General features: G+C 38.3%; 1 protein-coding gene across 4 annotated transcripts in view; it reads left to right on the top strand.

Annotated features, from left to right (window-relative positions):
- Positions 1 to 25,577, top strand: part of SPOCK3 (SPARC (osteonectin), cwcv and kazal like domains proteoglycan 3) — a 149,717-nt gene that overhangs the window by 20,920 nt on the left and 103,220 nt on the right. For 2 of the 4 annotated variants that reach the window (XM_081332497.1, XM_081332496.1), the window contains exon 2: positions 18,334 to 18,379. The exons of the other annotated variants lie outside the window; for them this stretch is intronic. In XM_081332497.1, coding sequence (XP_081188623.1) covers positions 18,334 to 18,379 — 46 coding nt within the window. The remainder of the gene's footprint in view (positions 1 to 18,333; positions 18,380 to 25,577) is intronic. 4 annotated transcript variants of the gene reach the window in all.

The raw sequence follows: 25,577 nt of genomic DNA, 5'->3' as shown, positions 1-25,577 counted from the left end.
TCAAGAATCATACATTTGCCTAGCAGCTAGATTTGGACACATTTTGGATGACTCTATATGACCTAATTTTAATTCTGTTCCTTTTATGTAATATTATGTAGTAAGGCAATATATTCATTGTGGTTCAGATTTCTGACAAAATAGGTAATCTACATATTAGCACGACAAATTATACTGGAATATGGCTATGGTGCATATTTAAGTAAAAGTTACTTGAAACTAAATCGATGTCTGAAATAGCTCATTATTACAGCCAGAAGAAGCAACTAGCATAGTACTGTTTCACAGTTTTTTATCATCCTGACTGGTTTAACTTCTATTCATTTCAGTGAGCTTAATTGTCCCCAAGATACAAATATAAATTTCTTGCACACTGTGATGGAGACATTCAGGACCTTTTCCTTAAATCCACTGCATTTTAAATAAGATCATAGTTTATACTGTATCTAAAACACAGAGGTTATTTCATTGAGGTTAACATAGACTTCACTGAATGCAGAATATATTTCACTGAGTACAAACTCTCAAGAGTATAGTAAGTTATTTCTTGTAGCCAAGAACATGAACAGTTGGGATGGTATTTTTTTATGGGTCTTTTTACAACAGCAAAAATGTTATAAAAAATAATCTGGAAATAATCAAGGTTATATGCTACACTGTTAATAAAGGAAATAAACAAAATTCCATGAGTAGAAAACATTTTCTCATTGAATATGATGAATAACAGAATAATAGAATAACAGAATAACAGAGTTGGTGGAAGTGATCAAGTGTTGGAAGTGATCAAGTGTTTTGGGTGGCTTGGGTCCAGATTATCTGAGGGAACACCTGCTGCCGACATCAACTTCCCATCGTCCTGTGTGCTCCCACAGGGAGGGCCTTCTTAGGGTACCGCCGGTGAAGGATTGCCGGCGGGTGACTCCCAGAGAGAGGGCCTTCTCTGTGGGTGCGCCTGCCCTCTGGAACCAACTTCCGATGGAACTTAGGACTGCCTCCGACCTCCGCTCATTCTGCCGGGACCTGAAAACTTGGCTCTTTGAGCTGTTGGGCCTAGACTGAGGGGTTTTAATTGGGTTTTAATGTTTTAACTTTTTAAATTTTGGGCTCTAAATTTAATTAACTGTTTTAATCAACTGTTTTAAATTTTTTAACTTTTGTATGGTATGATTTTAATTGCCCTGTAAACCGCCCTGAGTCCTACAGGAATAGGGCAGTATATAAGTTAAAATAATAAAATAAGTAAATAAATAAGTAAATAAATAAATAAATAAATAAATAAATAAATAAATAAATAAATAAATAAATAAATAAATAAATAAATAAATAAATAAATAAATAAATAATAAGTGTTCAAGCAGGAGACTACCATTCCAGACAAGTGGCTGTATAATCCCTTCTTAAAAGCCTCCAGTGATGTGAGCACCCACAAGTTAAGCAGTTCCTTTAATTAATTGGTCTCACTGTTAGGAAATTTCTTCTTGGTTCTAGGTTGCTTCTCTCTTTGATTAGTTTCCAGCCATTGCTTCTTCTCCTGCCCTTCGGTGCTTTGGAGAATAACTTGACCCATTCTTCTTTGTGGCAGCCCCTCAAATATTGGAACACTACTATCATGTTACCCCAGTCTTCTTTTCACTAGACTAGCCATACCCAATTCCTGCAACATATCATATGTTTTACCTTCCAGCCCCCTAATCACATTTGTTGCTCTTTTCTGCACTCTTTCCAGAATGTCAACATCTTTTTTATAATATGGTGGCATATTATTATCATGAATGTGTGTAGCCCAGGCATGTCAAACTCACGATATCACGTGATGCATGACATATTGGGACTTTTTCCCCATTGCCGGCAATGAGGTGGGCGCGGTTTTGGCGTGACGCATCCGGCCCATGGGCCGGAAGTTTGACATGCCTGGTGTAGCCATTAAGATCTACCAATAGAAAAACAAACAATAGAAAACAATAGAAACAATAGGGATAGCCATCTCCTGTATCACTTCTAAGCAATGGAATGTATTTCTTGTAGTTGGCTTCTACATTTTGTTCCATTAAAATAATAAGTGAGATCCAGTTTTACTTTTTTGGACAGGCTTTTTATTGTAAATATTTGCATTGATTTCAGTTCATGTCTTTCAGTGCTGAGTTTTCATATTCTGCATTTTATCATGCAAAATTAATATTCAAATTAAACATAAAGGTAGAATTTAAAATAAATCACCATGCATTTTTGTAGCTGTTTGGTTGATAAATAAGAATATCAATGTGGATTTAAAATTTTATTGTTTTAGGAAGTGCTTTTTTTGTAAAAGAAAAAGGTGCCGGAACTCACACATGTCATACAACCTGCCTTGCCTACCCTACAAGGTTCTATCCAAAAAAGGTGCCGGAACTCCATTCTGAGCATTCTATAAGGAAAAAAAGCCCTGGTTTTAGGAGAATTTGAGTACTGTATGGTAGATCTTGACTTTATGAACTAGCTGCTAATAAGTGTGTTGAAACACAGAGTTGATAAATATTCAGTTAATCTCCTTAGGTTATAGATCTTACTAATCTCTTCTTTTCAATGTTGAAAGAGTTTGCAAGTTCACAGGAAATGATCTGATACCTTTAATATGTTCAAAGACTTTCTTAAGAGTTTTTCCTTGTGTTTGAATATAAATAATTAGAGAAGCTTTCCCCCCCCCCCAGCAATTTAAGTCAAATAGTAATTGCCTAAGACACGGGTGTCAAAGTTGATCGCATCACATTACATATTGTGACATATCCTGACTTTTTTGCCTTTGCGGAGCTGGGGTGGCCTGCATATGACCCATCCAACCTGCGGGCCGCCAGTTTGACACCCCTGACCTAGGACATTTATAACTATTTCAGCTGACTGTCCACACTCCTGTCTTCCTGCAATTCATTTGGAAATGACGATAAAACAGTAAAGCTGAGATGTGATTTAGATGTGCCTGATCAAGCAGTATCAGGTTAATTATCGGCAAGTAAAACTTTGTCTCTTGTAAAGTCTACCCCCAATATAAATATAGCTATTTCTATAATTCTTCCCATGTAGAGTTAAGGTAGGGCAATAACTATATTGCCTGGCCAATCTCTCTTGGATTGGCAGGATTATTTATTTATTTTTTTAAAAAATCTTTGTTGTATTACATTGGAAAAAGGCGTTGTTGTTGCACACTTTCTTTCTTCAGTGGTCTTCAGGTATCACTTCATTTCAGGAATCTTGTCCTGGTCTCCTAGAGAATCAATATGTCTTCAGGAGTCAGTTCTGCAAAATATCGCAGTCAGTGTTCCTATTCTGCTTTAGCATATTCTGAACAATGCATAGGGTGTAGAAAATGGAAAGCATGATGAGTGTTTGATGCCTGTCAGGAGCAATATATGCACATATAGAGAGTACTAAAGGTGATGCTGGTGGACAAATTCAAGCTCCAATGCCAAAGCAACAAGGGGGTAAAACAATTAAGTCCAGAATGTCCAATACAATTTGGAACTGGAGTATAAAAATATTCTATAATTCTCTGAACTATAAGAAAAAGGATAAGGTGGCACAACACAGAGCTGCAAGATTTTAATATTATAATCAATCTTAATAAAAGTAATTATGATTTCTTACAACTTCCTGTGGAATTGATTCTGCTCTACCTAGTGGGGCTAACAGCACATTTCAAGGTACTAAGTTCTGCATTTCTCTTGCTTAGATCATGTATAGAATTTTAAAGGAAAACTCTGTTACTAAGAAGCACAGATAGGAAAGCAAGGATGATTTTTTTTAAAAAATCTTGCCTGTTACCTAGGTGCTTTAGTAGACTATTATGGTCAAACAAAAGTGGTAATGAAGTTTCAATAAAGATACAGTTGGAAAATCAAATTCCAATAATAAATAATCTACAGTATGTAGAGTTACAGGAACTGGGCTGTAAACATTTGGATAACCATTTGACAGTAGCAAGGGAATTTTTTTAAAAAAAGCTCTGCTCTTAATATTTAGTGCCATGTAAATGTTGCAGAACGCTTTGTGTATAACACTTAATTGGTTCAAATTTGGCATGTTGCAATACATTTGCAACAGCAACAGAACATACAAAATCAATTGCAACAATTATAACCGGTTCTTTGTTGGACAAACAGGACAACGATTAACAAGAATTCAATCAACCAGCAGTCAAATGGCATAACCAAAAATCCCTGATCTCAAGCCACATTGGCAATGAACAACACCAGTTCGATTGGGATGGAACGAAAATCATCAGCCATGCCAACACACAACACACGTGTGAATTTATTGAAGCCTGGTATTCTACAAAAGGGGCAATTAACAAGCATATTAATTTAGATCCAGCATTATGAACATGTAAGAAACTGGACAACTCAAATAGCCAATCAACAATGGGACTGACCAAGTACATCACCAGTTAATTATTATGCCAAATGAATGGCCAGTTGCACGACCAATTGCCACATGAGCATACACATATGTAAGCTAAAGAGGAATAGAAAAAGATCAAAGTCTACCAAAGTCTCACTGCTGATGTTACCTAGCCTGGTAACGAAACGTTCGGAAGCTAAATGCAAACTCAGAGAGCAAATTCTTGCCAAAATGCATTTGTGTTACTGGGTACTTTATTTTTGAGGATTCTTTGAATTTTAATACTTCTAGATTCTATTTAATTACTCCTTTCTTGCTGGATAATTTTGCAAATCTTTCATGTGCACAATGAAAGATTTTTTTTCATTTTCATTTTCTCAAGAAAGTCCTGATCAGTACATGATGCAAGTATCCACATTCTGGGACAGGAAGTTTGAAGAAAGTTTCCAGGTATTTTTTGAGTGGGGAAAAAAACAGCCATTTCTTTAAACAAACGCGGACAATAAAAATTGCCTGCTATGTCACTTTTAGATAGTTAGAAATCAGTTGGTTAGTTAGAAAGGGAGATTTTTGTTTATTTTTTTTTACTTGCAGCCTACGTTTCCCTTTTGTTGCTCTGAATCATTCTGGGGGATTTTGTAAAGAAAATGGTGAGAAGGGAGGAATGACAGAACAAAAGAAACTTAGATTTACTTTTTTTTCTATTACTTTTTGTACATTAACTGCAAATTTATGACTGAGCATTTTTTTTTGCTTTGTGATTTCCTCTCCCCCCTCAATTATTCTGCTTCTTTGTGGATTTATAAATTGTTTTTTGAGGGGGTTAGAAGATGTGATAAGATTGGTTAAGAAGAAAACCTGACTTGCCTTCGCTTTGTGTATTTAAGCATTATTTCAACATTAGCCACAAGAGAGCGAGCAAAAGACTCTATTTGCCTTGGATATATTGGGAGCAGTGGGACCTGTTCAGTGGCTCAGGCTAAGAATATAAAGAGGGTAGTTATCTATCTATTTGTACCTGCACAGGCCTGAAAAGTAACACTTCCATGGAGCAAGAGGCTAGCACCATGGCAACCCACAATGTGCATGCTTTGTTTATATTCTTGCACAAGGAGGACTCAAATTTGCAAACTGATTGGGTTGCTGGAAGAATAAGAGAATCTAGAGCAAGCCTAGGCATTCTGAGACTCATCTGTGAAAATGAGAATTTTCCAGAAAAGACAGCAGTCCGTATTCATACTAAACACATCAAGGAAGAAACAACTGCCAGGAAAAATGAAGCCCCAGAGGAAGAGTGATGGCAGTGGGTTGCTCAGAGGACAAAAAGCCTGAGAAGGTTGTTCCTGAGGGACTGTCCCTGCCTTCCCCTGGAGCAGAACAATCGATTTCATATCCTCCCCGTGGAAGAAAACATGCAGACATCCGGAGAAGAGTCTTCATCAAATGCTCCAGTGACAGGAAGAAAAGTAACTCAGACTTTCACAAAGAAGACAAGTCCGCTGAGTTCCCACAGTAAAAAGTTGTGTGGTGGTGATTGGCAACTCAGTTCTCAGAAGAACAGAACCAGTAATTTATAGACCAGACAATCTATGGCAGAGGTCCCCAACCTTTTGGGCACCGGGGACCAGTTCCATGGAGAGAGGTTTTTCCACAGATCGGAGAGTGCGTGATTTTGTATGCTGCCTGCATCCCACAGAAGGGGCTTTGCTTGTTTGTGTGGAGCGGTTGTTGGCATGCCGCAGCCTGGTACCGGTCCATGGTACCAGTTGGGGACCCCTGAACTATGTTGTCTCTCAGGTGCAAAGATCAAAGATGTGATGGAGAGGATTATTCAAATAATCAACCCTGATTATTATCCCTTTCTCCTGTTTCACGTTGAAACAAATGATACAAGAAAGAGCCTAAAAAAATATCAAAGTAGGAGCGATAAAGATCTCTGGGGGAGCGGTGGGGAATCTCATTCCAGAGGTTAGGATCCATCACCAAGAAGAAATGCTTCCTGGGTCCTGTAAGATAACATTGTTTGATCAAGAGGACTGAGAACGTGTCCATTCTACCTGACCTCATCAAACAGGCAGAAATATATAACTTAAACAATTTTTCAAATAGATAGAACCAGTGCTACACAGGGATTTATAAATGATAACCAGAATCATATCCAGAAGCTGCTTGGTATCAGTACAGTTTATGAAACAGTGGAGAGACATGCATGTATATTATATTATAGAATAGAGCTCGAAGGGACCTTGGAGGTCTTCTAGTCCAGCCCCCTGCTTAAGCAGGAAAACCTATACAAGTGTCTGTCTAGCCTCTTCTTAAAAATCTCCAGTGATGGAGCGCCCACGATTTCTGGAGGCAAGCTGTTCCACTGGTTAATTGTCCTCACTGTCAGGAAGTTTCTCCTTAATTCTAGGTTGCTTCTCTCCTTGTTCAGTTTCCAACCATTGTTTCTTGTCCTGCCCTCTGGTGCTTTGGAGAATAATTTGACTCCCTCTTCTTTGTGGCAGCCCCTCAATTACTGGAATATTGCTGTTGTGTCACCACTATTTATTTTTTTCTTTAGACTAGCCAAACCCAAGTCCTGCAGCTATTCTTCATATGTTTTAGTCTCCAGGCCTTTGATCATCTTAGTTGCTCTTCTCTCTCAACATCTTTTTTGTGATATGGTGACCAAAATTGGCTGCAGTATTCCAGGTGTGATCTTACTAGGGTTTTATTTATCATTGCTCATGCTACTGCATTCTTGACCATCCATAGTTTCTGTATCGTCTTCAAGGGCATTCCCATGTGGAACACATTCTCATAATTCAATTGTGAAATGATCAAAAGAGGAGTGATTGTGTGAAACACTTCTAAAGTTCATGCATTTTTATTGTGATTACAAAAATAATAATTTAGTAAATTTCCAAAATGCATAGGAAAATTGTATTTTTGCCATTCTGCTGCATTTCTTTTATAAATCACAGCAGTCTGTTTTAATTAAAAAAAACCCAGTTAATTATTAATATCTATTTCATTTCTGCTATTACAAATTATTGAAATAATTTTTGTTTCTGAAATGATGGCGTTCAAAATAAAGATGCTGCCATGGTTCCGATTGTCAAAGCAAGAACATTCAATGTTAGCAGCCTTGACACATGCAAAAGATAAAGATTTTATGAAGTTGTAAAACAATATCGTACTTAAAACTATTCAGAGTGTGCTTAAAGTCTCTGTTTCATAGCTGCAAAAATTATTTTAAAATAATTACTTGTAACTAGTTTTTCCCCCTTCACTTAAACATGTAATGATGAATTCAAGGCTGGAAAAATTATTGCTGTGCAATTATTGAACTGAAGGTAATAGTTTCCATTTTTTATGACCAGAGGGAGACTCTAATTAGGCATGGTTTTAAAACATGCGCTCATTCAATCTGTTTGTTTTTTTTCAAAAAAGCACTAGCTGTCAGGACCCACCTCAATCCACATCTTAGGAAATAAGAACTCTTGGATGCAAGTTTAGTCTAAAAGGAAAATGTTTACTAGGATGGAATCGATTGTGGCAATACAAGATGGAATCTAACAAAGTTACATTTCAATCCTATATAAAGCATTCCCATTTCAGCCCCCTCCCCTCATCCATTTGGTCAGGCTCCCATCATTTGCTTAGGTGTCAGGCCCTTCCGTGGGAAAGGGAACTCTCCTTGGTTTTATTGTTATTGCTTCTTCCTTTTCAGTTGTAAATGAAGATGCGATCCAGATCCGTCTCTCCTCCTCCATCCCCTTCCCTGTTGTTTGAAGATCGCCTATTTCAATCTAAGTAACCATCCTCTCCCCCCCCCCCTCGGAGATATGGCAGAATCCCCAGAATAAGCACAATATTCTACCTATACATTTATGAAATGTGATATAAATGGATTCTGACACTAGCCAATTAACATGAATGTGATGCAATAAGGACTTGACCACTTCTATGTATTAACAAGTCTTCCTTTATGCTGTAGGATTATTTAAAATCCATTCATTTCCATCTCAGCTGTCAAAATTTATAGTCACTAAACAATCCCAACATCCATAAGGCAGGAGTGCCCAACATAATTTATTGACCAGGCACTTTCGTCCATTGAGTTGTTACACAGAGCTTCACCACAAAAAGTGAATAACTTGGACTTGGAAGTCTTCTAGTCCAACCCCCTGCTTGAGCAGGAGACCCTATACCATTTCAGACAAGTGGCTGTCCAGTCTCTTCTTAAAAGCCTCCAGTGATAGGGCATCCACAACTTCTGAAGGCACGTCATTCCACTCGTTAATTGCTCTTAGCGTTAAGAAATTTCTCCTTAGTTCTAGGTTGCTTCTCTCCTTGATTAGTTTCTATCCATTGTATCTTGTCTTGCCTTCTAGTGCTTTGGAAAATAGGTTGACCCTCATCTTTGTGGTAGCCCCTCAAATATTGGAACACTGCTATCATGTCACTGCTATCATGTCACTAAACTAGACATACTCAACTCCTGCAATCATTCTTCATAGGTTTTAGCCTCCAGCCTCTTACATCCAGATCTTGTTGATCTCTGCACTCTTTCCAGTGTCTCGATGTCTTTCTGAATGCAGTAATCAAAAATTCTATTAATGCAGTAAGGTTGCATTGTCTTTTTTTTTTGCCTGCTACTGCGCACTGTTGGCTTACATTTAAATGATTGTCCACTAGGACTCCAAGACCACTCTCAGAGTTATTGCTATTGAGTCACGTTTTACCCAGTCAGTATCTGTACAAATGGTTTTTCTTGCCTAAGTGTAAAATCTTATTTTTATCCACAATGAATTTCATTTTGTTCGATAGGGCTCAGTGTTCAAGTTTGTTGAGATCCATCTGGATCTTAAGCCTTTCTTCTGGGGTGTTGGCTATTCCTGCTATCTTGTGTCATCTGCAAATTTGATGAGTTTCCCTTCTATTACCTCATCTAAATCATTTATGGAGATATGGAAGAGTACTCAGCCTAAAACAGAATCCTGGGGCACCCCACTGTCCACCTTTCTCCATGTGAATGCAGTTCCAATACGGACTATACATTGAGTATGGTTTGTCATCCAGTTGCAAATCCATCTGGTGATGGTGCTATCTATTCCACATTTTTCTAACTTGCCAAGAAGTAGCTTTTGGTCTACTTTGTCAAATGCCTTGCTGAAATCTAAGTATATTATGTCCACAGCATCTCAATGATCCACTAATTTAGTCCTTGGTCAAAGAATGAAATAAGATGTGTTTGGCATGATCTGTTTTTTGGTTAATAACATGGTTATAACTTTGTTTATTTCTATGCATTCTCACAGTTGTTGCTTGATTAGCTTTTCCAAAATCTTCCCAGATATTGATGACAGCCAGATTGGTCTGTAGTTTCTTGGATCTGTTTTTCCCCCTTTTTTTGAAGATGGGAACCACATAAGCTTTTTTCCCGCCCTCAGGTAGTTCCTCAGTGCTCCAAGTATTTTAAAAGGTATGGGTCAAAGATTCAGAGATCATGTCTATTAGTTCCCTCAGAACTCTGACCGAACTTTTCCCACCAGGTTTCCGTGTGCTTCACTGGCCCTGGGCTCAGGGTAGGGGCGGGGGGGTAGGGGCGGGGGTGTTGCGGTGGTTGTGAGGGAGACCCTATGCCTGCAGGAGGCTACCATTGTCCAGATACTCGGGTGTGAGTCACTCCTCCTGAGATGTGGCCCTGGGGCTCAGTTGGGTCTGTTGCTGGCATACCTCTCGTCCACCTGCGTAGCAGCAGCCCTGCCCGAGCTCCTCGACATCCTCTCGGGGTTGGCGGTTGAGTTCCCCAGACTTATGGTTCTGGGGGACTTCAACCTACCGTCCCTGGGGGGCTCGTCAGAGTTGGCTTGGGAATTAATGGCCTCCATGACGGCCATGGACCTGACCCAAGTAATTCAGGCCCGACTCATGGGGGGGTCACATACTCGACCTTATCTTTCTATCTGGATGGTGGCTAGATGATCTGGGAGTGGGATTTCCAGCTATTATACCCCTGTCATGGACCGATCATCATCTCCTGCAGCTGGCCTTCCGTTTCGCCACCCCCCATCGCTGGGTTGCAGAACCGACCAGGTGGTTCTACCCCAGGCGCCTAATGGACCCTGAACGGTTCCAGGTGGCGCTTGGGTCTGTGCCTGCCATCTTCGCTCATGGCCCGGTCAATGCCTTAGTGGAAGCCTGGGAAAGGGCAGCGACAGAGGCACTCGACCGCGTTCTGCCCATGCGGCCCCTGACCCAGCGCAGATCCATCAGGACCCAGTGATCTAAATACATCTGGAGTTGACAGGGGTTCTCTTACCTTATTTTTGCTTATTTTAATTTGTGTTCCTAATCTGTCTTTTACGTTTCTGTTTTTGGTAAGTTGATTTTATTTTCTGTTTCCATGAAGACAGATGTAAAGAATTGAATTAGTCAAAACTCTGCAAAGAATGAAATAATGAAAGCTCTGCTTTCTCTCTCCTGGTTGTTACTTCCTTGCCATGATCTGCCATTAGTGGACCAATTATTTTTTTCACTTTTTTCTTGTTTTTTATCTGTTGAAAGAAACATTTTTAAGATTTATTTTTTGACATTTGTTTTGAGTCTTACTTTGTTCTGAGCCTTAGCTTTCCTAACTTCAACTTTGCATGTTTGGGCTATTTGCTGGTATTATGCCTTAGTTATGTTATACTGTCCCCCAAAGTTCCTGCAACTTCATTCCATTTTTTTGTAGTCCATTTTTTATCCTTTTTTTCTTTCAGTTTATCCCAGAACTCTTTGTGCAACTACGTTTTCTTTTCTTTTTTCTTTTTTCTTTTTCAGTAGTATTGAGCGGCCTGGGATTTTATAACCATATTTTTCAAAGTTTCCCAAGCTTCCTGAGTTGATTTTGCCTTTAAGATTTTCATCCACAGGTTCCTTCCCAAACTTTCTCTGAATTTGTCAAAATCAATTCTTTTAAAGCATAAGACACTGGTTTAATTATGTTCTGTTGCTTGTGTCTATATTATATTGAATTCTAATATGACATGGTTAGGTAAAGGTAAAGGTAAAGGTTCCCCCGCACATGCGTGCTAGTCGTTTCCAACTCTAGGGGCCGGTGCTCATCTCTGTTTCAAAGCCGAAGAGCCAGCGCTTGTCCGAGGACGTCTCCGTGGTCATGTGGCCAACATGACTAGACACCAAAGGCGCACGGAAAGCTGTTACCTTCCCACCGTAGTGGTCCTTATTTTTCTACTTGCATTTTTACGTGCTTTCGAACTGCTAGGTTGGCAGAAGCTGGGACGAGTAACAGGTGCTCACTCTGTTACGCAGCACTTGGGATTCGACCCGCCAAACTGCCGACCTTCTGATCGACAAGCACAGCATCCTAACCCACTGAGCCGCCGCATCCCTATGACATGGTTATGCTCCCCCAAAATCCCTGCAACTTCAACCCCTTCTAACACTTCTTCTCTGTATAGCTTCTCTAGTATAGCTTTCCTTCTAGTTCCCTCCTCTACCTTCTGGGTGACAAAGTTGTTAGCTATGTTGGTCAGGAACTTGTTCGACCTACCACTTGTTGCAGAGTTGGTCTCCCAGCTGATGTCAGGATAGTTAAAATCCCCCATTACTATTTGGTATATTTTCTACATACTTTTGTTAACTGGGTAGCAAACAGTTTATCTGTTTCTTCTACTTGGTTGGGTGACCTGTAAGCATAGACCTATGGCAATGACATTCTTTTTCTGCTTTTATGTTGACCCATAAGCACTCTAGCAGGCTTTCATCCTTGGTTTTGTGCATCTCTGTAGAGAGATGATTCTTACATATAATAGTCTCTTAATTCTAGCTAAGAGTTAAAAATTCTTAATTCTATCTAAGAATTATTCTATCACCTCTTAAGGAGGTGGTCTCTTAATTCTATCTCTTCTGTAACTCCCATGCATTTTTAAAGTAACCTATTTCTGCGGTTTTCAACCTTTCTATTTCTCCTGACATATCCATGTCTCACTTATATAATAAAAATATAAATATGCATGCTGTTGCATGTTGACATTTTCATTTCTTTTAACAAATTTTCATTTCTCATAATAGAACACATACATTAGAACATCATCTCTAACATTTACCCATCTGTTCTCCTGTCTTTTGTAAACGTTCTACCAAAACACACAAAATCATTTACTTGCTCTATTTTTTTTTGCCATTTACTACTATCTTGCAAGATTTCCTTGGTTTTTCCTTTTAAGCACAATGCATTCGGTCATAGGTTGGTTTTCAGTTCATGCCCCTTGTTGTATCATGTAGCATATCTAATTATCATTACAGATCATTTGAATTCTCAGAGAAACATGGGTTAATCTGAATGCAACTCTAAATACATATTTTGGTCCTAGCATACTTCTATCATCACCACTAGCATTTTCTGTACATTTATCTATACATATTGTCATCAAGCAAGGCAACTTAACACATCCTCTTCTTGCTTACTGTCAGTACTGAACTACATATTCAGCATTTTGTTTATTCTATTACATCCATATGTCCATTACCAGGGCTTTTTTTCTCATAGAACGCTCAGAACGGAGTTCCGGCACCTTTTTTGGATGGAACCTTGTAGGGTAGGCAAGGCGGGTTGTATGACATGTGTGAGTTCCAGCACCTTTTTCTTTTACAAAAAAAGCACTGTTCATTACATACCACTCTAATTCAGGAGTCTTAAATATTCATGAAGAGATTCTATTAAATCACCAGAATCAGGTAGCTGTGATAGGCAGTATAAAAATTTGATAATTAATAAATAAATGATTCAAGAAATACTTCCCTAACCCATGAAATTTTTTTGTAAAGTGAGTGGGCAGCCATATAAATTTTCTAAATAAATAAAATAAATAAACTCATTTTAAATTTTGGAAAAGTTGAGGACAGTCATAAAATGGCAACTATGGTTAGCATAATGAAAACACTTATAGAAGGTTAACCAATAAGTAAGGTCACCCCAGACCATTCACTCAAGCATCCTAAAATATTCTCTTCCATTCTACCTTTTATTTGGACAGTTAGAAGCAAAACAGTAGGCAATTGCCATCCATCAACCATATGAATATTTTTGAAATCTATGTTAGGATAATTAAATTAAATTGTTGTTAGTTTCTTTTGCATTTTTTGGGGTCCATAGTCCTTCTTTCACATGCCTTAATTCTTTTGACTATTAACCGTGCTTGGCGATTTCTAATGCATATACCGGTAGTTTTGTTTTGGAGAAATAAAATGAAATGTATGCATCTGAATACAGGTAGTCTTTGACTTACAGGAGCTCATTTAGTGACCATTCAAAGTTAGAACGGCACTGAAAAATGTGACTTATGACCATTTTTCAGTTACAACCTTTGCAGCATCCCCATGATCATGTGATGAAAATTCAGATGCTTGGCAATTGGTTAATATTTATTTGTCGGTAACTTCTAAGATTATGTGATCACCATTTGCAACCTTCTGATCTGATAAGCAAAATCATTGGGAAGCCAATGACTTAACAACTATGTTACTAATTTATCAACTGCGGTGATTCACTTAACAAGGAGTGGATGTTGATGGAACCCTCTTATCATCACAATTGTGTAGATCTGCGTGTGGCTGAGCAGCCTGACATGCAACCTAACTCTCCATATCCAGTGGACAGGCCAGACTCACCTGGTATTACTGGGCCACACTTACCCACTGACAGTAGGGAATGCATAGTATTGATGCCACAGACCAGGGGTAGGCAACCTTGGCTCTTTTATGACTCGTGGACTTCAACTCCCAGAATTCTTGAGCATGGCTAGATGAGGAATTCTGGGAGTTGAAGTCCACGAGTCATAAAAGAGCCAAGGTTGTCTACCCCTGTCACAGACCAATGCTAATGTATACCTGACAGCAGTCCAACGCAGAACGCCCGAGCAAGTGGTAAGAAGAGCCCAACAACCTCACTGAGGTTGGAGAAACTCTTAGTAGAAAGAGGGCCAGTCTTCACCCATAGTGGCAGATGTTCACAACCACCCAACAGACTTAACCTGTAGGAAGTATTGTTGCTGGTTCTCATCCAATATTTCTCAATGTTGTTTGGTTAACATGAAAAGGGGAAGATGTTATGGGTGTTATGTTTACCTTATATGCAGCTCTATCATTCACCTCTGTTGTATTTGTTTCCTGTGTCACATTGCTACTCTATGATTCATCTCTATTGCTTCTGTGATGTATTTCCTGTTCCTGTTTTATTTGCGCTCTCTAAAAAAGATAGCTTCTGCACAGTGATGGCTTGTATTGTATTTACTTACTCCGCATGAAACATGGTAAGAAAGGTTGTAAAATGGGGCAAAACTCACTTAACAAGTATTTCATTTAACAACAGAAATTTTGGGCTCAATTGTGGTCATAAGTCAAGGACTACCTCTATCACCAGAAGAATTTGACTTTTGCTCAGTTACCTCAATGGCATGCTTTGGTGTGCGGTAGAAATATGTAGCATTTTTAATTCATACCAGCAAACTTAATTTATGTAAAACTCATTACTACATATTACATCTGACCAAAGTGCTGAGAAGAGTATTTAACAAAGCAAAGTCTTTTCTGAAGTATTGAGACAGCTGTATCTGGCAAAGGACTGGACAGCTCTTTGAAAGTTTTTTTGAGGACATCTCCATAAATATATGACTTTCTTCGTCTTTTTCACTGTACATAACAAATTATTTTAATCCGAGTGATTAGATCGCAGAAAAATACAGGTAATCTGATACATGTCTACGTTACCTGCAGCTTTGTATATTGAAACTTTCCTTCTAACAGACCAGCAAGTTCATATTTCATATTAAATGCATTTTCATTTGTATAATTGCTGAATCCAGGCTTTCAGCCAGTATGATTTTAAAAAGAATTTTGGTATACCTTCACTAATACATAGGTACATAGCAATTAATTATTTGGAATATTATAAAGTCCATTAGAAATATGTATGCGAGGCTTAAGCAATTTATTTCAGTCAAGTTTCTGGGTAGGAGCTGATTTCTGTCTCTAAACTAAAATGACAATAAAAATCCTTGCATCATTTTCTTCAAGCAATTTTCTGCATATTTGTTGGAAATATCTGTATCCTTATTTTATGAGGAATGGATATATTCCAAAATGATTGATCCAGTGTTCTCTTCAAAATAGCATCTGTGTGAAGAAAGTAATCTTTTCAGAGTTAATAACAGATAGCAGTTATCAGTATGATTTTAAATGTTAAGTTGTAATGTTCACACATATTTAGCTCAACGTTGATTGCTAAATGATTGCTTAAATATGTGTATACTGCCTCCAGACTATTTCACAATAGCCTTCAGTTCTGGATGCTTTCCAAAGTCCAGGAATATCAGAATTGTAGTTATTGCTACAATTCTTTAGGCCACCTCATAAATATTTACAATTTGAAATATTAGTTATTGTACCACAGTTCAGAATAGTGCAAAGAAAAATAATTCAAATTATAAAGAGATTGGGTTGATAGTTGTGGGATCACCTCTCCTATTGTTTCTGCTTCCAGATCTAGTTGAGAAGGCATACCCTGGGTCTCTTCTATCAAACAGTTTCATCTTTTTGAAGCCCAGAATTGTTGCTTCTCAGTGGTAGCATCTGTTCTGTGGAACAGCATCTACCGAGAGATCAGGATGGCCTTGACCCTGTTAGACTTCAGCAAGATGCTGAAGACCTGATTTCAGATATTTAGGTCAGGAGATTAGGTGAACTCTGCTGCTGTTGATTTGTTTCTCTTATGAATGAGGTTTTCATTTTATCCTTGGGATCTAGGGATTATATGGTTTTTGTGTTTTAATCTCATCATGCTGCCCAGAGCCACCTTGGGTTAGGATGGCTATATAAATCAATAAATTATACAGGTGAAGCCCACTAAAATTAATAGCACTTACATTAACAGTATGTTACTTTGTACTCAGATTAGTTTTTGTTTATCCTTATTTATTTATTTTATTTATTTTATTAAATTTATATACCGCCCTATTCCCGTAGGACTCAAGGCGGCTTACAGGGAAAATTAAAAGCATAATTAAAAGCCATGACCAGGGGGGCTTTTGCCCAGGTTCGCCTGGTGCGCCAGTTGCGGCCCTACCTGGACCGAGATGCCCTGTGCACAGTCACTCATGCGCTCATGACCTCCCAATTGGACTACTGCAACGCTCTCTACATGGGGCTGCCCTTGAGGACCACTCGGAGGCTCCAGCTGGTGCAGAATGCAGCTGCGCGGGTTGTGATGGGGGTTTCCCGATACTCCCATGTAACACCTCTACTCCGCGAGCTGCATTGGCTTCCGGTTGCCCTCCGGGTGAGATTCAAGGTGCTGGTGATGACCTATAAAGCCCTTAATGGCTTGGGTCCGGGATATCTGAGGGAACACCTCAAGCTCCCTTCGTCCTGTGCGCTCCCACAGGGAGGGTCTTCTCAGGGTACCGCCGGTAAAAGATTGCCGGCAGACAGTACCCAGGGGGAGGGCCTTCTCTGTGGGTGCACCGGCCCTTTGGAACCAGCTGCCTGTAGAGCTTAGGACTGCCCCTGACCTTCGCTCATTCCGCCGGGACCTGAAGACCTGGCTCTTCGAGCTTTCTGGCCTGGACTGAGAGTATTAACTGGGGTTTTAATTGTATTTTAATTGTAATTGGGGTTTTTAGTTCAAGGTTAGTGTAATCATTTTAATTGTTTTTAATTTTTGTAACTTGTTGTATTGTTTTTAAAAAACCTTGTGAACCGCCCTGAGTCCTACGGGAGAAGGGCGGTATATAAGTCTAATAAATAAATAAATAAATAAACATACAAAAATTAAAATCAGTTAAAACAATTAATTAATTCAAGTCCCCAAAATTTAAAACTAAAACCCAATTAAAAATTAAAACCCCTCAGTCTGGCCAAACAGCTCGAAGAGCCAAGTTTTCAGGTCCCGGTGAAATGAACGAAGGTCGGGGGCAGTCCTAAGTTCCGTGGGAAGTTGGTTCCATAGGGCAGGCGCGCCCACAGAGAATGCCCTCCCCCTGGGGATCACCTGCTGGCACTCCTTAACCGCTGGCACCCTGAGAAGGCCCTCCCTGTGGGAGCGCACAGGACGATGGGAAGTTGATGCCGGCAGCAGGTGTTCCCTTAGATAATCCGGACCCAAGCCACTTAGGGCTTTATAGGTCATTACCAGCACCTTGAATCTCACCCGGAGGGCAACCGGAAGCCAATGCAGCTCGCGGAGAAGAGGTGTTACACGGGAGTATTGGGAAACTCCCATCACAACTCGCACAACAACTCTATCAAGTGCTTGTAGATGGATTGTCCCAAAGGTGCTTCTTCAGAAGGCAGCTGGACTTTCTTGTTTTTCTTTGAAGATGTTTCATTTCTCATCCAAGAAGCTTCTTTAGCTCTGACTGGATGAATGAAGCTTCTTGGATGAGCAGCGAAATGTCTTCAAAGAAAAACAAGAAAGTCCAGTTGCCTCCTGAAAAAGCACCTTTAGGACAACCATGACCTGGATGACTGGGAATCTCCATAGACTTGTAGATGGATTGATACTTGAAAATGAAATTTCATTTCTGTGATAAGTTTTCCAGCCATACCATTTAATATTTTTTACAAGATAATTTGCATAATTAGAATAGTTGATAATGATATAAAATGAGAAGACATATTGGAAAGTTTGGAAGCCACTGAAATATAACTGCTGAATTAAAATCTCAGCTACTTTTTTCATCTGGTTTATGGAGTAGCGGTTTATTCTTTCAATTTTTCATTAGCAAAGATGTTTTTCCTGCAATTAGTCTATCCATATGATAATTGTATCTTTCCTTTGTGTCTTTTGCTGCGCACCATGTGCAGGAAGTTGAGGTTTGTATATATTTTTTATGCATTTCTGTGTTTCCCCATTCATGTATTCGCACTCTTTTTCTCATTCTAAGCACACGCTTTCTTTTTCTGCTGCAGGACGATTATTTTCGTACATGGAGTCCGCTTACATCCTTTGATCAAGGTAAGAAATGACCTTTATACAAATAAAAAGGGTGGTTTTAATGTTCTTCATATTTATAATAATGGACAGAAAAGTGAAAGCTGCTGTTTAAGTTATCTTTTTAGGCATTCTCCTTGAAGCTACTTTTTACAAAGTGAATTTTAAAGCAAGTCGAAGTTTTATATTATTATGAAGTGTCTTACACTTAATGCAGTAATTAACAAAAAGGTGTAGAAAGTGATAGCATGTTAAATTAGATTAATTTTCCTTCTCAGAAGAATTATTCCCTAATAGATTAATTATATATTTTCTATATTAAATGGCAAACATCCCATATTTAATTTTACTGATAACTATTATCAGTGAAACTGTCACAGTAAATGGTTTTCAAATGTGATACAGATCTCTTTTTTATTGTTATCCCCAGAACTGATATCAGAAAGAACAGTTGTTAATGGGTTCTTCATATATGGCTAAGGATATTAGTGTCATGTAATACATAAGTGTGATTTAGTAATTATAACTGTAATACAGAGGGATAGAGATTAATCGTTACATTCTAGACCCTGATCAACCTTATTTTTCAACTGCTATTTCACATGGACAGACAAACAGATACAGTTTGGCAATTCATTTCTCTAAACTTCTATTAATATTAAATTGAAGAGCACTATTACAAAACAGCTGACCTTATTCCTTATTTCCACAGTATCTACAGATGCCTTCTGTGATTCACACACACACACACACACACCCATTTATTTTTCATTACTACTGTCATATAACATTTCCAGTTTCCAATTTTATATGGCCTAGGCCAGGGGTAGGCAACCTCGGCTCTTTTATGACTCGTAGACTTCAACTCCCAGGCTCAGGAATTCTGGGAGTTGAAGTCCACGAGTCATAAAAGAGCCGAGGTTATCTACCCCTGGCCTAGGGTGTGCTCCCCCCAAAAAAATTGGGGGTCTCCAGATTCAGGGAGGCTGTTCACCTCCTCCCAGTAATAAATCGTTCAAACAAAACAGGGATTTGGAAATCCAAAAGAGAAGAGATGCAAAGTATAAGTGGAACTCTGAAGCTAACAAAATTGACAGTAAAAGACAGTTGTACTGTTTCTTAAATTTGGTCCCTTGCTAAGTGGTAATAGATGGAAACATAACTATCTTGTCCTAAAAGTAACTGGATATGAAATATACATTTGAATGCTGATTCTAGTTTTTATTTTTGTTAGATAAATAACAAAAAATAAAACTGTTTACATTTGGTAACCAATTAAACCAGATTTCATTGGGAAATATTTAACTTTTCAAAGGCAGCTATTATGCTTAATAAATATGTGTAATATTAACTTAGAGACTATTTATTAGAATAAGTTGGAAGACATTAGATGGGTTATATAGAAGATGGATAGAACATTTATTATTTGTTAGTATTTATTTGTCCTGTTTGCTGTTCTATCTGCCTCTGTTCATCAGACTGGTGGCTTGATCTTTGGGCTGACCTGGTCAACTTGTGTTTGTTAAAAATACACAACTTTCCATTACTATAGAAAGGTTTCTAATAAGAAAGAAAATAGTACTAGGACTTAACTCTTAAATAACTGAATACTTAAACTCTTAACCATCACCCCCCCAAAAATACTTACATAACTTAACACTTAAATATGAGCCAGAAGGATGTTGCAGCTGCCCAAAAAGATGTTGAGACTTTAAAAAGAGTTGAGAGAAGAACAACAAAGGTGAATTGGGGGACTGGAGGCTAAAACATACAAAGAAGAGTTGCATGAATTGGGCATGTCTAATTTAATGAAAAAGAAGGAGTAGGGATAATATGATAGCCGTGCCCCAATATCTAAGAGGCTGCAGCAAAGAAGAGGGGGTAAACCTATTTTCCAAACCACATGAAGGCAGGACAAAGCATGGATAAAAACTAACCAAAGAAAGAAACAACCTAGAACTACAGAGAAATGTCCTTAATCAATGGAATGATTTGCCTTCAGAAGTTGCGGGTGCTCCAACAGTGGAGGTTTTTAAGAAGAGATTGGACAACCATTTGTCTGAAATGGTATAGAGTTTCCTGCTTGCACAGGAGTTGAAATAGAAGACCTCCAAAGTTGCCTTTCAGCTCTGTTATTCTGTTAACTCCACAGGCTGTTGATGAGGAGTAACAGCTTTCAGTACTTCTGGTGTAGGATTCAATATGAGTTATTCAGATGTGAATGTGAGAAACAGAGGAGAGATCCCACAGATCCTGAAACAGAAGTCATAATCATGCAAGTTCAGTGCTAATTGAAAGCAAACATGACTGGCTCCAATATGATTTTAAAATGGGCAAGGTTTATTGCAGTGTTTGCTCTCAGCTAATGTCCCAAATGTGCTTTTTCAAAAGGCAGTTGGACTTTGTTTTTTTCTTAAAAAAAGAAACGAAAAAAGAAAAGTTCATTGGATTTCTCAAATTTCTATCTTGGCAAAAGCAGAGGGATATGTACAGAAATTTGCTACTTGCCACACATTGTAATATTACTTTGTTTAGCTGATTAGGCTCCCGAAGCTCAGATTCAACAGTAAACTAACATACAGGAAATCTTATTTTATCTTCTGCCAAGAAAAGTTCAAAGCAATAGAAGAACAACTTTGAATCATTCTGGACAAAGACTCATGGAACAATTAGAGAGTCCAAGTCTTCTTAGGAACAAAATGGTTCCTCGATCCATTATTCTGAATACAAGCCCTACCAATCTGAATCTCCTAAGGCAGACATGTCAAACTCACGACGTCATGTGACATCGTGCAACATATCGGAGCTTTTTCCCCATTGCCGGCAATGGGGTGGGCACGGTTTCGGGATGATGCGTCTGGCCCGCGGGCCAGCAGTTTGACACCCCTGCCCTAAGGAGATCCTCTCCAATCCCATAAAAAACCCCACCTTGTGACTTTGCTGATAAAACTGAAGTCTTCTGTAAGACTTCCAGAAGACAGTGGCATATACAATGCACATTTTTACAGAACTGCTTGTGGAGTAAAGACTTTTTATGCTAATGGCAACTGCCAAGGAACAGAATGTAAAATGTTCAGCTCTTAAAGTAATGGCTGATCTTTGAAATTGTGAAAAAAAACCACCTTTAACGGTTATTGCCACAATTAATTAAATTGATTAAAAAGAGCCCTGATCATTTCCATAATATTTTTCTAAACCCTGTATGGGATAAATGATTTTCTGTGGTCGAACGTGGGGCAAACCACATCAATAATGAGGCTGTTTAGCATGAACTTCAGCATGTCTTGCAAGACATTAATCTCAGGGCTGTAACACATTCATTCAAACAGTGCCAGTTCAACAAAACACTGTAAATATGATGTAGATACCCAAGATTTCACTCAGGTGTTGTGTTCTACTATATTTCAGGGAGCACTAAAATTGACTGAAACTGTGTTTGATGGCAACCCATCCTGTTGTTCCAACCTCCTAGAAGTTAACAAGTATACAGCCATGTGATGAGTTTGGATAGACTGTGGGGCACACAGGCAGGCTGGACTTTGCTCAGTTTGAAGCCCCCATGTATTGAGATAACTGAACTGAGTTTGATTTACACATATATTTATAGAAGTAACCACAACACAAATTCCGAGATTTTACTTTAATTTGATTTTAATGTAGTGTTTAAATTAATTCATAATCAGATGTTAATGCTGTGTATAATGAATATTATGAATGCAATCAACTCTGATATGTGTATTCAAATATGCATGTTTATCTTTATATATAACTAAATAGGCCAATACTATTGTGAAGCCAAATAAATGTTAGTTTGTGCTGATTAACAAAAAGTAAAAACTCCACATTTGGCTGATAATAACTGAAGTGGGCTGGTTTTTTTTTTCTTGTAACATAGACACATACAGAGTACACTGCTTGTTGTTGTTTAAAATTTTCATTAGCTACATAGCACTACTATGCAATTTAGGAAAATGTCCTTAGATTTAACAAACAAATAAATTACATGTATTATAATTTTGAAGTTAGAACAATTTTTAATGTAATTGTAAATGTATATTTAAAAAAACCAAATTAAACTAAATTTCTCGAGTCTGCAATGTTTCAAAACCACCGTATTGCATGTCAATTTTCTAGCATTCAAGGATGAAAGTTACAGGTAGTTCTTGACTTATGGCTGTTCGTTTAGCAACCTTTCAAAAAAAAAGTAAGTTTATGACTGGTTCTTATGGTCACATGTTCAAATCTTGGGGACTTGGCAACTAGCATGTATTTACAATGGTTGCAGCATCCTGGAATCAGATTTGATTACCATTTGTGGCCTTCCCAGCCAGCCAGCTTCCAGCAAGCCAGGTCAATGGAGGAAGCTGAATTTACTTAACAACTACACGATCTACTTAATGACCACAATGATTTACTTAATGACCATGACAAAAAAGGCTGTAAACTTGGGTACAACTACTTAAGACTACTTTCTTTATCCACAAAGGTTCCAGTCTCAATTGCAGTCGTAAGATGAGGACAATTTTAGTGATACAAATTTTAAAGCTGCAGATATAGGTAGAGAGATAGAGGCTGTAAAATGACTTATAATTCAGTCTTTACAACTTGGTAAGATGTAGTCAAATTATTACACCAGCCTTATATTGTATTACTGGAAATGATAAGAAAACATTAATCTTCCCAAGTTTTATTCTTTCCAGTTAGGAGCACCATAAAATCATAACTTGCATTTTGTTAGAAAGAGTACTACTGAGTATTTTTATAGGAATATCTACTTCATGGAAAAGATTTAATATGATTATGGATATTAAAATGTACACCTGTATAAAACTTCCCATGAATACTAAATAGTTTGTACGTAACTTTGTATATATAATTAATTGTTTAAACTCTGAGCTTCATAATATTTATCCAGATAAACTAGTATGCTATTTGTAAATCTTTAGATAGAAGCTTTAAGTTCTGAAAGCACATGAATATGTAAGCTATAGGTATACATTTTCTTTCAAAACAACCACCGCCATACTGCATGTTGGCACAGTGATTAGAATGCAGTATTGCAAGCTAACTCTGCCCACAGCCAGGAGTTCAGTCCTGACCAGCTCAAGTTTGACTCAGCTTTCCATCTTTCTGAGGTCAATAAACTAAGGGCCAAGATTGTTGGGGTCAATATGCTGACATTTGTAAACCAGTCAGAAAGTGCTGTAAAGCACTATGGAAGGGTATATAAGTGCTATTAAATAGATATTATTTGATCTGTGAAGGAGCTCATTACAAAGAGAATTTCAAGTTGGATATAAAAAGCTACGTTGTAAGACATTTATTTTCTCTTTAATTTTGAACAAATGAAACAATTTGGATATAATATTTAAAATGGTCCAGAATTTGCTCTGATGCTAAACTGTAATAATGTACAACATGGGAAAACACTTTTTTGGGGGGTGGGGGGTGGGGTGAGGAGATAGGATTGTATTCTGTTGGCATCCTGTTGTTTATTTTACTTGTATATAAAGTATGTTTAATGTCTTGCCCAACATAAGTAGACCTAATGATACATTTGCATTTCGGATACTGTGCATGCAAGTGTTGCTATTTACAGTTATTGGACACTGGGCCCCAAGGCTATATTAAATATTATATACAATATACTAATATCTGCCAGATTCAGAAATCTGAAAAGTATTCCCAATGAGGAATATTTTTGTCCATTCTATAAGTTGACCATAATAATTTTAAAGCCTTTAATATTTTTGTTAATGCTTGTATTTTCCTTGGTAGAACTCTGAATGAAAAATGATTTATGACAATAAAAATTTTATAAAATTTAAACAGAAAGTAGTATAGTAACAGCTGTACAGTTTGGGTGGTTAATTTATTAAACTGCCAAGAGTGATTGGAGCTATTATATCAGTAGCATTTGCACTTTATGTTAACTGTAGAATGCTATCAATGTGAATATAAGTACATGTATTCTCTGTTTTATGTTCCCACTTTAGTGCTGTTTTAGAAATGCCTCACTTAATTTTATTATTTATTAATTCAATTATATAGCCATTCTTCTCACTATGTGATTCAGGAAAACTAACAGTATTTAAAAACTGAATGCAAACAATATAAACAATCAATACATATATCAGCAATCATTGAAGCCTGATAAGCTGGTATCTATCCAAAAACAAATCTTGAGGTCGCTGTTGATAGTTCAATAAAAATCAATCAAACAAACATGCAACAAACAGGTTGCATATGCAACCTATGAAATTCATTATCACAAGCCATAATTTGGATGGCTTTAAAAGCAGATTGGATAAATTCATGAACTATTCTATCAAGGACTATGATTCTTAATGAATAAATATTCTTCTGGATTGTAGGTGGTATTCTTTCAAATACCAGTTGCAAGAGAACAATGGCGAGGGGGTGAAACAGGATGTCTGTAATGCTAATGAGCATCTCAGAATTATCTATTGGCCCTATGACAGGCATGTCAAACTACTGGCCCATGGGCCAGATGCGTCACGCCGAAACTGCGCCCACCCCATTGTCAGCAATGGGGGAAAAGTCGCAATACATCGTGTGACGTCGTGTGACCTCACGAGTTTAACATGCCTGCTATGGAATAACTACCATACCACCGGATGTCAAAGGAAATACAGAAAGTGTTGCTGTTTTTACCGCTACCTTTTTAAGTCTTATTAGTGAGTACATAAACTATCATTAAATCATTTACCTCTTTGAAGAAAAGATGCACCAAGGCTTATGGCTTTTCAAAAAACGAACCAAAAGATGGTTTGTAAACTAAGGAGTCGTCAGAAGTTTAGATTTTATTCTTAATTAGGCTTTTAGTCTATATCAGTGATGGCAAACCTATGGCATGCATGCCAGAGGTGGCACTCAGAGCCCTCTCTGCAGGCACACATGCCATCACCCCAACTCTGCCTCCCCCCATGGCCCTCTCCTCACCAGGAGCCCCCTTGGAGGAGAATCACCCCGGGCGTGGCCTGCACAGAGCAGCACAGCCAAGGATATGCAGCTGGGCAGCAGGGACAAGCCCTTGCACCCCGTCATGCACAGTTGATGCTGTGGGATGCGAGTGGAGGGTGTGGCTGCCATGGCAATACTGGGCTGCCTGGGCAATCTGCGGTGGCCCTGCAGGTGGGTGGGTGGGGGGCAGTTGCTGAGCAGAGCAGGGGGCAGGGTGGGGTGGGGCAGGGCAGGGGGC

Source organism: Vipera berus (genome assembly GCF_964194415.1).
Source record: "Vipera berus genome assembly, chromosome: 7".
In the NCBI taxonomy this organism is placed as follows: Eukaryota; Metazoa; Chordata; class Lepidosauria; order Squamata; family Viperidae; genus Vipera; species Vipera berus.
This window is presented reverse-complemented; position numbering and strand designations above follow the sequence as displayed.